Genomic DNA, 12,879 nt, shown 5'->3' with positions numbered 1-12,879 from the left:
CTGGCCAGCAGTCATTGGCCCCTTTCCCAGAGTCTCAAATCCCCATGGCCTGTGCAGGGATCAGTCCTCAACTACTTGGCATTCTCTAACAACTCAGCTAATTACACTCTGGTACCTTTTCTATCAGACCCTTTGAGCCCATTTTATACAAAGAAACAGCCTCATATGCAGACAGAATAACAGAATGTGACGCTGTGGTTCATACTTGGCTTAGCGTTGATGACCACCTTCTCCCCGGAATGAGGCGCTGGATAGTGGCTGCTGTCGGCCATGTCCTCGCTGGATCCAAACTCCAGCACTTCCACGAAGCTCAAAGGCACACTCCACTTCAGGAGGAACTTTTGGTCGAGCGGGGCATTGCCGCTGCCACTCCCACTGCCATCCTGACACCTTACCATAGAGCAGAAAGAGACGAAGAATACGTGACAAAGTGGCTCTGGTTCATGAAGAATGTATGTATCTACTAAACTATGTGAGGAAGTCTATGGGTGCCATGTTTGTAAAATATCACTCATCTAGAAAAACATTTTTTTTGCAGAAATCTGAGCATGTTTCCCAGAGGCAGCATGTGGTGACCAACATGTTACAATTATAGGACGGAGGCAGAAAAGGCCAGGATGGGACTGTCCATCACTCAAGGCTAAATAGCAAGCCATAATGGGTACATACGGGTCCAAACCCCGAGACTAAGAGTGGTCAAAAGGCACCCCAAGGACACAAGTTACACATAGTGCTTACCACTTTTCTTTCTGCACTTTAGTTTGGTCTACTTTAAAACAGATTTTTCCTGGAAGGAAATCCTAGTTTAATATTCTCTCACAGTAGGCAGAGTCAACTATACAAACAACACAACGATTACTTTCTAAAATTGTAAAATGGTTAAAAGATTACAGGATATTGCACCCAAAGACAGGAGTAGGTGCATATTAGAGGAGAGATTAAGAACAGGTCTGGTTTTGCGGGCGCTCTTACCGGATATTGGGTGTGGCACACATGAGAACATCATTGAGCAGAAAGAGGCGTCGCTCCTTGGTTTTGATGATTTCACCACGCTCATTGTAGACCGTCTCCACCATGTCGTCTGAGCGGATCAGGTAGCGGCTGCCATTACTCAGAAGCTGAAGGGCGAGGGATGATAAGTCAGAGTGATACTATGCAAACAGACAGAAGCACTATGTGTAACAATTACGTGTCCAAAAATGATACCATAGACTCCTAATTTGATTTAATCTTATTTAATATTTGGTCCTATATTGGAGCTCTATTTTGGAACTCCTAATTAACATGAAATGGGCAAAGAATAATATAATTAATGGGCCTGAATAGAAATTTCAAAGTAGGGCACTGCAGCTGTGGCAGTGTTGCCAGAGAAGTGAGTATTTTGACTTAGCATGTTTTCCTTAAACTCTCATGACATATCATGGTCATTTATGATTTATTACAGTTAACACTGTATATTACAGATTTCTCCTTTAAAGGTCCAGTGTGTATGATTTAGTGGGATCTACATGGCAGAAATTTACTATAATAACCATAAATATGTTTTAAGTTTTCTATAATCACCTGAAAATAAGAACAATTGCATTTTCATTACCTTAGAAAAATATGTTTAAATCTGCAGAGGACATGGGTCCTCCTTCATAGAGGTCGCTATGTTGTATTGCCATGTTTCTACGGTAGCTCAGACTGGGCAAACCAAACACTGGCTCTAGATTTCGCCTTTCGCAATTTACGCTGTGTCTGTGTGTCTGTGTTTCGTGTCATCTCACCCTTCCTTCCCACATGTTTCCTGTCACTCTCTACCGTGAAACCATCCACTTTGGGTAAGGACATATAATATATGGCTATCAACAGTGACTCTGTGCAGTTAAAGGCTTTGAAGGACAAAATTCCTCTGTCCCATGTGGGGTATCCTGTAAATACATGTTTCTGCACAGATGCCAAAGTGGGTGGCTGCAGATAGACAAATAATTACACCTTGGTGAATGCTGGTGTTTGTGCACATGCACTACAAATATGCTATTCAGGCAAGAGAATACTGAAAAATGTGAAGCTCAAGTGCCTGATGGCCGCCCACACTGGGACAGAGAGAAATGCCACAGCATATGCTAAAAGAATCAAACATCAGCCAAATATTTGCACAGTGACTGAGCACTGAGTGCATCATCAACTCTAACCACTTTCTTAATCAGCACATAATGAGGCACATTACAAACTAGACAAAACTGGACGCCACCAAGCAATGCCTACTGTTACCTTGTTGAGGTAGCGTTCGTTCATTGCCTTTGCAATGTGACGGATCTCACAGCGCTGGTCAGCCTCCCTCTTCTTTTCGTTGAGCTTCTCCGCCAGTGTTTCCAGTTCGGTCAGGGCCATCTGCAGGGGCAGACGGTCCGCATGGCCTACTGGTGTGTTCTTCAGCATGTCCTGATGAGGACAGAGAGGAGTCACACACTAGACAGTCATTGGTTGATTCACCAGAGTGAGGACTTTCTACCAGTTTCATTAATGGAATAAAATAACTCTCAATAAATCTGCACAATCATGTCTACTGCCCTTTGATTAAAGCATACTCTCGCTTATGTATTTTTTTATACTGATACAACCCACTTCCTCATGAAATTTATTTAGATATCAATTCCTGGTATCATGAACATTGAAGCTATTTTGGTATTTGTAGCCATTACATTGCTGTTATATATGTTTATACTTTAACAATCCAGTGTCCTATATTTCGCTGAGGATTTCTGACAGGAAAAGTCAATATACCAGAGCAAGATTAAAAGAGATCTGAGAAAACCATTTCCCCTGAGATCATTTCCCTCAGCTCCTCTTGAGGTAAGTGCTGTGAAAAACAAAGTGTATTGATTTACGTGTATGACACTCCCTCTGCTGGTGAATGTATATATCACACTGTCTTCTGTCTGTATACTGCAGTTTACCGTTATGAAGTTCAAAACATGATTTCGTTATACCTGAAGGAGCAGAATGAACTGAGGGAATCTTTGGATAGGTTTCATCATCAGGCCGTACAAAGTCATTCGGTCGCTGCTGGTATCCTGACGATGCTGTAGGTGAGAAGACATGTTCCTGAGCTGTAGTGAGGAACCAGTCTGAACATTTTAAAAGCATGCAAGTGACAGAGGAGCAGAACCAAAAATCAAAGCAAGCTAATGTGCTTTTGAGTAAAATTATTTAGCAATTTTGAAAGGAAATTATTCTACCTGTCTTTTACTTAATGTGAGTAGCCGTCTTTACTGGCAACAGGCAGTGAGACAACTGCAAGAATTTAACTTAATTAATGCTTAAAACAATCAGCTTTAAGCCCTTTATATTAAAATGCACATGATAAAAATGATGTTACTGGGAACAAATATATGCGTTTTTCAGGGCAAAAAAGATGGATTCCTTTGTAAAAACAATAATCATGACACCTGCACTGTACTTTAGTTTTAGAGTTAGTTTAACACTTGTTAAACAGTTAGTTTCATAATGAATTTGTGTGGTTCTTTCAAACCTTGAGGAATTCCAGGAAGCCAGGTTTGGAGGCGCATGTCTTCCTCACCACTGCCATCGCAGTGCTGAAGTTGTTCACATACTCACAGTAGGCATCCAGCACCATGGACTTTGAAAACTGGTGAGAGACAAAGATTTAGAAGGGGGCGTCATAATTTCACTAATAAAATAAAAGTAGATCAAAATTAGCTTTTACTGTAAAATATCAAAATCAAAATCAGAGGCAGAAGCAGCATTTCTCCCAATATTTTTTTCCTCCTTGAATCCAGTGTAATGGCAGCTGCAGCAGAGTGTTACTGACAACTGGCACACAACCAGTAACTGTATGGTCATAACTGAAAGTCAGAGGAGCACCTGACTCTTCTTCAGTGTGAGCAGTAGTTTCTCCGACTCCATGATGAAGGTCAGAGACTGATGAAGATCCTGGTGAAATGTCAAGGCTGAAAATCTCTCCTTCTGAAAGCCCTCGACTTGACCTCTCAGGGAATCTTCATCCCTGACAAAAGGAGTGGATGATACACTCTCTACGCCAGTGGGGGGTGAAACTTCAATATTGTTCTCATTGCTGGAACTTGGAATACATGAGTTTCCACCTCAAGACACACTGGAGGCTGGCTGTATATCGTCTCCATCACTGAAACTTGAAAGAGAGTGTCTGAACCTCTACCAGTGGATCTCTCAATGTCTGAGGATTCGTCACAGATACTCTCAGTGTCTGCATAAATACCACTGCAACACTCAGGGTTTGACGCTTCAAAACTAGACTCACTGCCTGAGACTTCATCACTTGAGTCAGAAGTGAGAAGGAGACCTCTGAGCTCCATGTCAGTTTCAGTGTTGATCAGAGAATCATCTGCTTCATCATGATCCAAGCAGGATGAACTCATCAGCATATGAGCTGATGTCCCTGTCATCTTCCAGGTGAACCATGTTAAGGAAAGGATATTTCAAGGTTTCCCTGGGAGTGATTCTTCTGCCAGCATCCAGACACAGGCAAGCTCACTGCTAGATGCAACTAAATCCTGTTTTTCTACAACTAGAAAAACTGTGAAATATTTCATTTGTTTTTGAAGGACTGCATTGAGGTGAGAAATTACTTCAGAATAACTAACAATTTTGAGGAAAAAATCCACTGAAATAAATACATTAGATCAAAAAATAACAATAATGAAAAAACATTTTAAAATGTTGTTTACAGTTTAAACATGACTATATATTTATATTATTTTATTTTATTCTATATGAACTATAGCTGCGCAGATACCAGTAACCACAGACTGCCTTTAATTCACGAGGAGGGTGAACCAGGTCTCAAAAATAACTACAGTGTGTTTTGATTTTGCTGCTGAATGTCCAAAAATATTTGCCACAGTGACATACTGTGTGCATGGAAACAACACTGAAAGCAGCGTCCCTAATCATTAGTAAATTGTAAAAGAAAACACTCATAGATCAATACAACACATAAAAGACATGGGAAAAACCGAACTATGTGACATAATTTGAAAGGTAAAAGTCTACAGGGATGTGTAGAGGTGTGGGTCTCGAAAGCAGAGAAAATCATGCATTTGGGTGGATGATTTACGCAAACATGTGGCCTCAGATGAACTCAGAGCCCATCCACGCATCTCTATTATACACACCAAGGAATATGGAATATTCAGTTCCCAAAATAAGCACTTAGTGTGCAAGTTTTGTTGTTTTATGGTGGGATGAGAATGGTGAGGTGAGAGAGGGCAGTGTGCAGACCTCAGATGGGTCTCATTGTTTCTCTGATGTCATGCCAGGGGTCGACTTTTGGACAAAAACAAGGAAGTGAAGTGGTGAGCAAGACTCGATGATGAGGTCCTTTGTTTTGATGAGTTGCCAAACAGCCAAAGACAAGAGTACATATTGTAAGAGGACAGAGTGTGACTTTCTGTATCTGCAAGTGTCATGTTTTGACATGAAATAAGATGATAAACAAAAGGGAGCAGTCTGACTTTGCTGCATGCAAAGTTTGTTTAATATATTGGTGCAGTTTGTGTAAAAAGGCTTTAAAATCACAGGCCCAGCTTACCGATGCCACGAACACATCCCCAATCATCTCCAGGCTGTCCCACTCAGCCACGCGGCTCGCCAGGGCGATCTGGAACAGGAAGTGGCACTGCAGGATCTCTCGCACGCGATAGAAAGTCATCTTCAGTTTCCTGTCACTCAGCAGCCTCGGCTCAATCTGGGACAGGGGCTTCTCATATTGCTGATAAAGCAGACAATGTGAACTGTAATAACAAACCCTTCAAAGTGGATTTGGCAATCACTGCATCTTGCGTACTTGCTTACCTCTAATATCCTCTTCAGTGCATCAAGATAGTTCTTCTCACTCTCCAATATAGATCCCAATATACATCTTCTCACCAGCTGTATAGGAAAAATAACAAACCATTGCTGTTCAGGCATTTGGCATTGTTTTCTTTACTAACAAATCCACACAGTAAAATACCTAAGCTGTGAGATGAAAGTGAGAAAGAAAATTCTGGTGACCCATTGTTTAAGTTTCCTATAATTCTTTTCTCCTGTGTTTATGACTTAAGAACAGTTGGAAAAAAAGGGTTTTGTAAGGATAATCTTTCTAAATTTCTTTTTTTTTTTCATCTTTTCATCAGTAAAACAGGTTGAAAAAAAAAATTGGCAGGATAAAATTAAAACTCACCAAGAAAAAAACATGAAAGCTTTTAGTTCTATTTAGACCATGTGGTAGCCTTGTACCTCAGCCTCTTGTGGCCAAAATGAGTATTACAGCAGCAACTGGTTAGAAAAATTATTCTAGCAATAAATAAATAAATAAATAAATCACCTGCCAAAACATTTTTTTCACCTTTTCTAAAGTCATAAACACTCTGTGGACAGAAGGCAATTTGGTTCAAACTAGGGTCTCAACAGTATGAGATTTAGATTTTTAGAAAATATCATGGTTTCACGGTATACAGTATTACACAATTATTATTATCATTCAAACTCCATTGGCAAAATCGGTAATTTTACCTTACAAAACTATGGTTTACACTAATTGCTGCCTACAAAGTTTGGTTGGTTTGGAGAGAGTGATATCTGACTTAGAAAAGGCTTCCTGGTAAAGCAATGGAAATATTTTGAATACCAATTTCAATCAGCAATTGCTGTAGTTAATAGACTGACTATTGATAAGTACTGCATACAACAAATAATCAAGTAATCAAAACTATTCCTTTAAAGGAATGAAAACAGAAGATCACTTGACTTGTAGCTGGAAATGGTCATTACCTGTTGCTGCGAAAGACCCTCTGGTGCTGGACACAATACTGGCTCAACATTGAAACAATCCACTTCAATGAAGAGTTCAGACTCCTCATCTTCAAAACAGGCAGACTTCCTCTCTAAAAGATTAAAACAAAACAAAAAAAAAAAGCACTGTAAAAAACGACTGCGATTAAACGAACATGCCATGCTGAAAGGACAGAAAAATGCTGTTCTGGCCCTTTACTTAAATACAGAAATGTTCACATTAACACTGAGACTTTACATAAACAGAAGAATTAAGGGGAACTGTGTGTAGCTAAAGGGATTTCTGTTTATGAAGGCAAACTTTCTTTGAAGGATTACATACCATTACAGAATGACTTGGTCTTGATGAAAGAGCGTCCCTTCTTCACTGCAGCTTTGGTTTTCTCAAGTCCATCTTTGGTTCCTTCCTTAGCTGCCTTCACCAGTTTTTGCATCTTTGATGAGACAAAACACACGTCTTATTGTGTTGCAAAAGTATCATTTATTGTGCAGTCTAGAATTTCTTGTCTTGTCTAGAGTTTACAGTTTGAAGTTTACTTTGTCTAAACGTACAGTTTGGTTAAAAAGCTACTGAACTGAGCTAAGCAGGACAGGAGCAGTGTTAGAGTAGGGATGAAGATAAACCACAGATCATGTAATACAGGCAAGCAAAGTTGACCAGAGAATGACACAGTAACTGGGACATCAGCTAAATGGAACATACTGACTGATAAGAATACTGTAAATGCCACAAATGTTCTCTGTTACAATATACTATAGTTTTCAGCTACTTTGAAAACATCTCAAATCAATGACTCCATCAAATAAAACTCAATTGCTGGTGTCTCAGTTTACTGTAGAATTTACTCAGAAGTATATTGTCAAATTCACAGCCTCCAATGCATAACCATACAGTGTAATGAGACAGGTCAGTGCAGCAGACAGGGAGGCAAATGAATTGAATGCAAACCCATCACCAGTACCACCACCACCAAAAGTCATTCACATCAGAGCAGGATGAGGGTACCAAGTCAGTGAAAGACGCCCAGAGTGGTTAGCTAGACTGAGAGTAAAGGGTTGGGACTACGTTGTCTAGCACAGACGGGTGAGGTGAGCCTCAGGTAGTTTACCTTGTGCTCGTGTTTCTGTTTTAGCTGCTGTAGCTCTACCGTTCCCACTGTATTTGCCATTAGATCTTTCATCTTTTTCTCATAGTGTTCTTTCAAGCGTGTCAGATCTTGAGAGAGCTAAACAAAAGCAAAGCAGGCGTTACTGGTTATGGTTTTGGAATGAACTTGCACCTTAAAGCCACAATACGGTCACTTTAATCTTGATATATGTTTGTTGCTAGACTGCTGACTCTGTCCTCCTCTGAATATTTCCTTTTGCTTAACTCGTTTAAACTGTGCATCAGGGGAAGAAATTAACTTTTCCAGAGTGTGTGCTTTCCTTTGATCTAATGTTCATTGCCATGTTTTCCTTTTCTGGGGCTACTGAAATCTGGAAAAACACTCTTGAACAACATACTGGAAAATTAATACTTTGGTTGTGTCTTTAAGATTTGATTAAAATACAAATATAATCATATAAAAGGGGGTCATACATTACAATACATTTACTAATACGAATCCCCAACTAGTCTTCCTGGTCTCTAACACACGCAAGAAGTGATACTGGTAAAGATGTCACAACCATGAAGCTGATGTTCTGTTGCAGTGGCTATGACTCCTCCCCATAGATGTAACATAAGATCTGGATACTGGACCCAAAGATGGTGGCAATAAGAATTGCTCACCTGGTGCGTGCACCAAAAAAGCTTCTGTCTTCTATGTTTATTTTTGGGCTATGTGGTTCACTGAATATGCACAGTAGTGCTTCTTCCATTTGCTGTGCCTGTAAGTTCCTTTTTTACCGACTTTACACTGTGATGACATCACAGTTTTACGTCACATTTCTCGGCTTGAGGAAAATTATAAAAAATAGAAAATAGAAAACCTCCATGCATCAAAAACTCCTAATATAAAGAGCCATATCTGACCTTATTTGCAGTTTTAGCGTGTCCTGAGGACACTTTTCAAGATGTCTCTTTTATAATGGTGGGGTGTGGGCAAAATTCATTTTTCACTCAAATTCCACAAATGGCGACTGGGCAAAATTAGAAGCAAGGCGTCATATCCAGGTCTTATTGTACATCCATGCTCCTCTCCCTGATATTTCCCTCCCCTCAAATCTCGGCTTTAGGTTGTTTCTGCTGTCATCGCCAGCCAAAACAAATTTCACACTACAGGATTTTGGACTTGCAGATGAGTCCAGATATTTATCCCACAAGATGTCCCTTGGGTGTCTGCGAGCACCGATTTAACTCTGATCTGCGGGTTTTGTTGGTGATCTCCAAAGACTGCAATTTCAAAAGATTTTTTTTGTCTGGAACAATTATTAATTTCTGGGCATGGTACACTGAAAACACTGTGAAGTTGAATTCTCAAAACCACAAGCCAAAACAATACAGAGTGAAGCAAGCTGGCATGATCTCTGACAGGTCTGCAGAAGCAAATGGACCGTTGATTCCACCTCGTACGCACAAATGAACTCTACATTAGTGAAATCGTGAGTCATAAATAATTTCATCAAAGGTTAGGCACAGTTTCAACCTTAAAATTTTAAATAAAACTTCATATAAACAAACAAGACCTCTGACATCATGATCTATATCAACCAGATATGTGGAGGGTAGAAGAAAAAAATAAAAAAAAAACTGTTGCTAAAATTCAACAATTTCATCCACTGCTATCGTCCGCCCTCCTACAGATGTACTGCACATTGACACAAGAGTTAAGTGTTTGCTGTTATACTGACAGGGAAATAGTAGGGTGACTGTTATACACACATGGGTTTTCCTCTGCGGTGGCTTTCCTCTCATGAAGGCATGGGGCAGGCCGTTCTCAGGGCGACCTTCCCCATCACTAGCTTCGTCGTAGCTTTCAAACTCGCTAGAGCTCCAGCCATTGTCAAGGGAGCTGTTGCAGCCGCCCTCCTCGCCAAACTCCACGTCATCATAGATCATCTCATCTGGATCTGTATGAAAACAGACAGAAAATGTAATCAGAAATAGTATAGTTTGAATATATCCTTTATGAAAATTCTGGGGTATACAGAAGAATTTGTAGAGTATATGCAGATAAACAAAATAACAATATACTATTCAAATAGAATAGTTTTGAAATAAATAGTAAATCTTATGATCTTTGTTAAGAGGAAGTCAAAGTGTGCTGATGTAACATTTCTATTTTCTTCTGCATAGCTTTGTGCCATTGTACAAAAATGCATTACCCCCTCAAGGAAAATGGAACTATTTTACTCAAATCATAGGCTTTACAAGAGGTAATATTAAATAAATGGCTATTTTTACTGGATTGCAAATCAAAACACTAAACATCAGTATAATATTTTCACGTAACAGCTTAAACGAATAATGAAAGTATCCAAGTTTTTGAAAAAAGAAAAAAGACAATAGAAGTGAGAGTGAGCAGCGCGACAGGCGTGAGGCTACAGAAAGGAACTAAAACATTGTGTGACATGTAGGAATGAAAAATAAATTTAGCAAACCTGTGTTGGAGTCAGAGTTTTCTCTGGGTACGTCATCGTAAATCACCTCATCTGGATCTTAAGCATAAAAGAGACACGCACAATAACTAATGCATGATTTCCCATATCACTTGCTAGGGTTGTTCACGTAACAAACAGGATGTAATGTAAGGAGAATCTCAAAGAAAAGCACACACAAGGGTCTGCTTCCTCAAAAGAACGGGGAAGGAAGTGTCTGGGAATTCAGTTGTGTCAAAAGGAAAAAAAAAGAAAAAGATAGGCATGCATTGTGCTGCAGAGGCAAGTGCAGAGAACAAGGATTTCCAAGGATATTATAATGTCCATGCATCTCTTTGATAGAGCTGAAAAGATTAGCTGATTAATCAATTAGTTGTTAGCTATTAAATGAGTGGCCAACTATATAGTGAGCTGGAGCCATATGCGATTTATTCAATAGGTTTTAGTCCTATAATTTCTATGGTTGAAGCGAGTTGCCCCCACAGCCCCTCAAAAACAAAGATCAACACATTAACCTATAATGAAAATAATAAGAAAAAATAAGGATTAGTTGCAGCCCTACTCTACTAGATGTACATTTGTGGAGGATATCATTCCTTACTTTCCATCCATGCAGTGTTTGCAGGATCTGACGCCCATTTAGCCAAAGCATCCTCTTCTCTAATAGGTGGATACTCATCACTGAAAACACTTGAGAAAATATGCAAACAAACACAATTATAATTAAACAAATACTTAATTTCATTGTCTGTATAAAACCAAGAAATGATTCTATATATTCCTGTGCTAATACAGTGATAATAATCTAGTTATTACCAGTGACATGAGGGCAGTCATTTATTGGCAAGGATCAGAGACTATAAGACTGTGGGGAGAATACAGTACTTTGCATATCTCTCTTTACATATAGCTGAAACTCTACTAAATAAACAATCCATATGTGCTCTAACTGTGTAGTATAGCACATACCTGTCAACAGAGGTGTTGCCAGTCCCAACCACAGCGACTGAAGGAAGACAGAGACAAAACATTACACAAAGAAAACCTACAGCACTATCCATTTTCTTCCCTGTAATCCTGTTTTTGTGTCCCACAGTTCTCATGATCCAAGGGCAAAAGCTGTGTTGTAAACTTGGCCGAAGCATACTGTAGAGTCTTCTTAAAAACACGGAAAGAAGTCTACACATTTTCTAAGTGTTTTTAGAATAAAATATACAATTAGCAATATAACTGTTTAAGAAATCAGCACACTGTGACTCCCAGTTCCAGTTAGACACCCTATTGTACTTCTTTCATTTGCCACAAGGTGTCACTGATGATTCCATATCTCCTCAAATACCTATGATATAGTAAGGATGATATTTTCTGCTAAATAAATTTCACTTGACACCTGATTTACAGGTTATTTATCATGGATAAGATTAATCTTCCCTTTATCTAGGAACATGCCATGGCAAAAGTGATAACTGTAGCAAAATGTCCTTGTTATGGACAGTGTATCAGGGCCTCTCAAATGAAAAAAAGCACTCCAAAACTTTGCAAACTCTTTTACAAAAACATCTCAGTATTTCTATCTGCTGTAACCTTTGTAAGATAATTACAGTGTAATCAGACTCCTAAGAGTGCCAGGCCACGGGCCAGATTTGAGGGAAAACGGAAAAATCCTCACAGCCAACACAGATCTTTGGGGAAAGCTAAATTTAGTCCCTACTTCCTTGTGGCAAGGCTTTAGGAAAAACAAGAGAAAGAAGAAAAGACAGAGGATAGAAGTAGCTGAGACTGCATTTACGTGTCATATCCTTGTATCTCTAGGTCTGAGTGCAGCGACAATGAAGAGGAATTTCACTCAAAGTAAAGTTTAATCAGGGAATTTTCAGATGTTGTGTACATTTTAAAATAAATTCTGGTCAACATCTGGTCTACCTCATTAAGATAATTATCATTTTGTAACTCATTACTCAGGAAAGTATTTTCAGAATTTCCCACAGCTGCAGACTCTACTTTACCATCCTCATCCATGGAGAGGTGTCGAATGATGACGGGTGTGGTATACGCTGGTGTGATGAGCGGTACGCCGGAGGGGGTTGCATAGCCACAAGGCACTGGGACTGAGTATCCTGATGTGATGCCAGTGGGACTGGTGTGGGTCTCCTGGGCTTCTCCCTCTCGTTCCTTGGGCTCCATCAGGGAGGAAGCAGAAGAAGAGGGTCCATGCTGCTGCTCGAGCTGCTGCACTTGCAGAGGGGTGATGTCTATCACAGAGTATGGGTTGACTCTGCTCTGGGAGGACGTCCTGGGGACGGCCTGTGGAGTGCGAGGGTCATCGACGGATGCATCCTGGCTTTCCATGCCTGGTGAGGGAAGGAAGATGCATAAACCCTTAATTTCACTGAGTCACGGGTGAAAATATTCTGGCTCCACACTCGGTTTCTCCGCTCTGCCTCTCTGATGTCTAACCTTCCTCTCCGTAAATTGAAG

At 39.9% G+C, this 12,879-nt stretch overlaps 1 protein-coding gene across 2 annotated transcripts in view; it reads right to left on the bottom strand.

Annotated features, from left to right (window-relative positions):
* Positions 1-12,879, bottom strand: part of arhgef10 (Rho guanine nucleotide exchange factor (GEF) 10) — a 60,825-nt gene that overhangs the window by 31,281 nt on the left and 16,665 nt on the right. Inside the window, exons 4-18 of one of the 2 annotated variants that reach the window (XM_084741973.1) lie at positions 12,408-12,752; positions 11,371-11,407; positions 11,003-11,091; positions 10,405-10,461; positions 9,686-9,873; positions 7,929-8,045; positions 7,142-7,253; positions 6,799-6,911; positions 5,839-5,916; positions 5,576-5,755; positions 3,518-3,634; positions 2,976-3,068; positions 2,257-2,427; positions 973-1,118; positions 206-390 (exon numbers count right to left, since the gene is read on the bottom strand). In XM_084741973.1, coding sequence (XP_084598099.1) covers positions 206-390; positions 973-1,118; positions 2,257-2,427; positions 2,976-3,068; positions 3,518-3,634; positions 5,576-5,755; positions 5,839-5,916; positions 6,799-6,911; positions 7,142-7,253; positions 7,929-8,045; positions 9,686-9,873; positions 10,405-10,461; positions 11,003-11,091; positions 11,371-11,407; positions 12,408-12,752 — 2,028 coding nt within the window. The remainder of the gene's footprint in view (positions 1-205; positions 391-972; positions 1,119-2,256; positions 2,428-2,975; positions 3,069-3,517; positions 3,635-5,575; positions 5,756-5,838; positions 5,917-6,798; positions 6,912-7,141; positions 7,254-7,928; positions 8,046-9,685; positions 9,874-10,404; positions 10,462-11,002; positions 11,092-11,370; positions 11,408-12,407; positions 12,753-12,879) is intronic. The other variant, XM_084741974.1, reaches the window with a different exon arrangement.

The sequence above is a fragment of the Lutjanus erythropterus genome, chromosome 18, assembly GCF_056507025.1.
Source record: "Lutjanus erythropterus isolate fLutEry1 chromosome 18, fLutEry1.hap2, whole genome shotgun sequence".
NCBI classification, from domain to species: domain Eukaryota; kingdom Metazoa; phylum Chordata; class Actinopteri; order Lutjaniformes; family Lutjanidae; genus Lutjanus; species Lutjanus erythropterus.
This window is presented reverse-complemented; position numbering and strand designations above follow the sequence as displayed.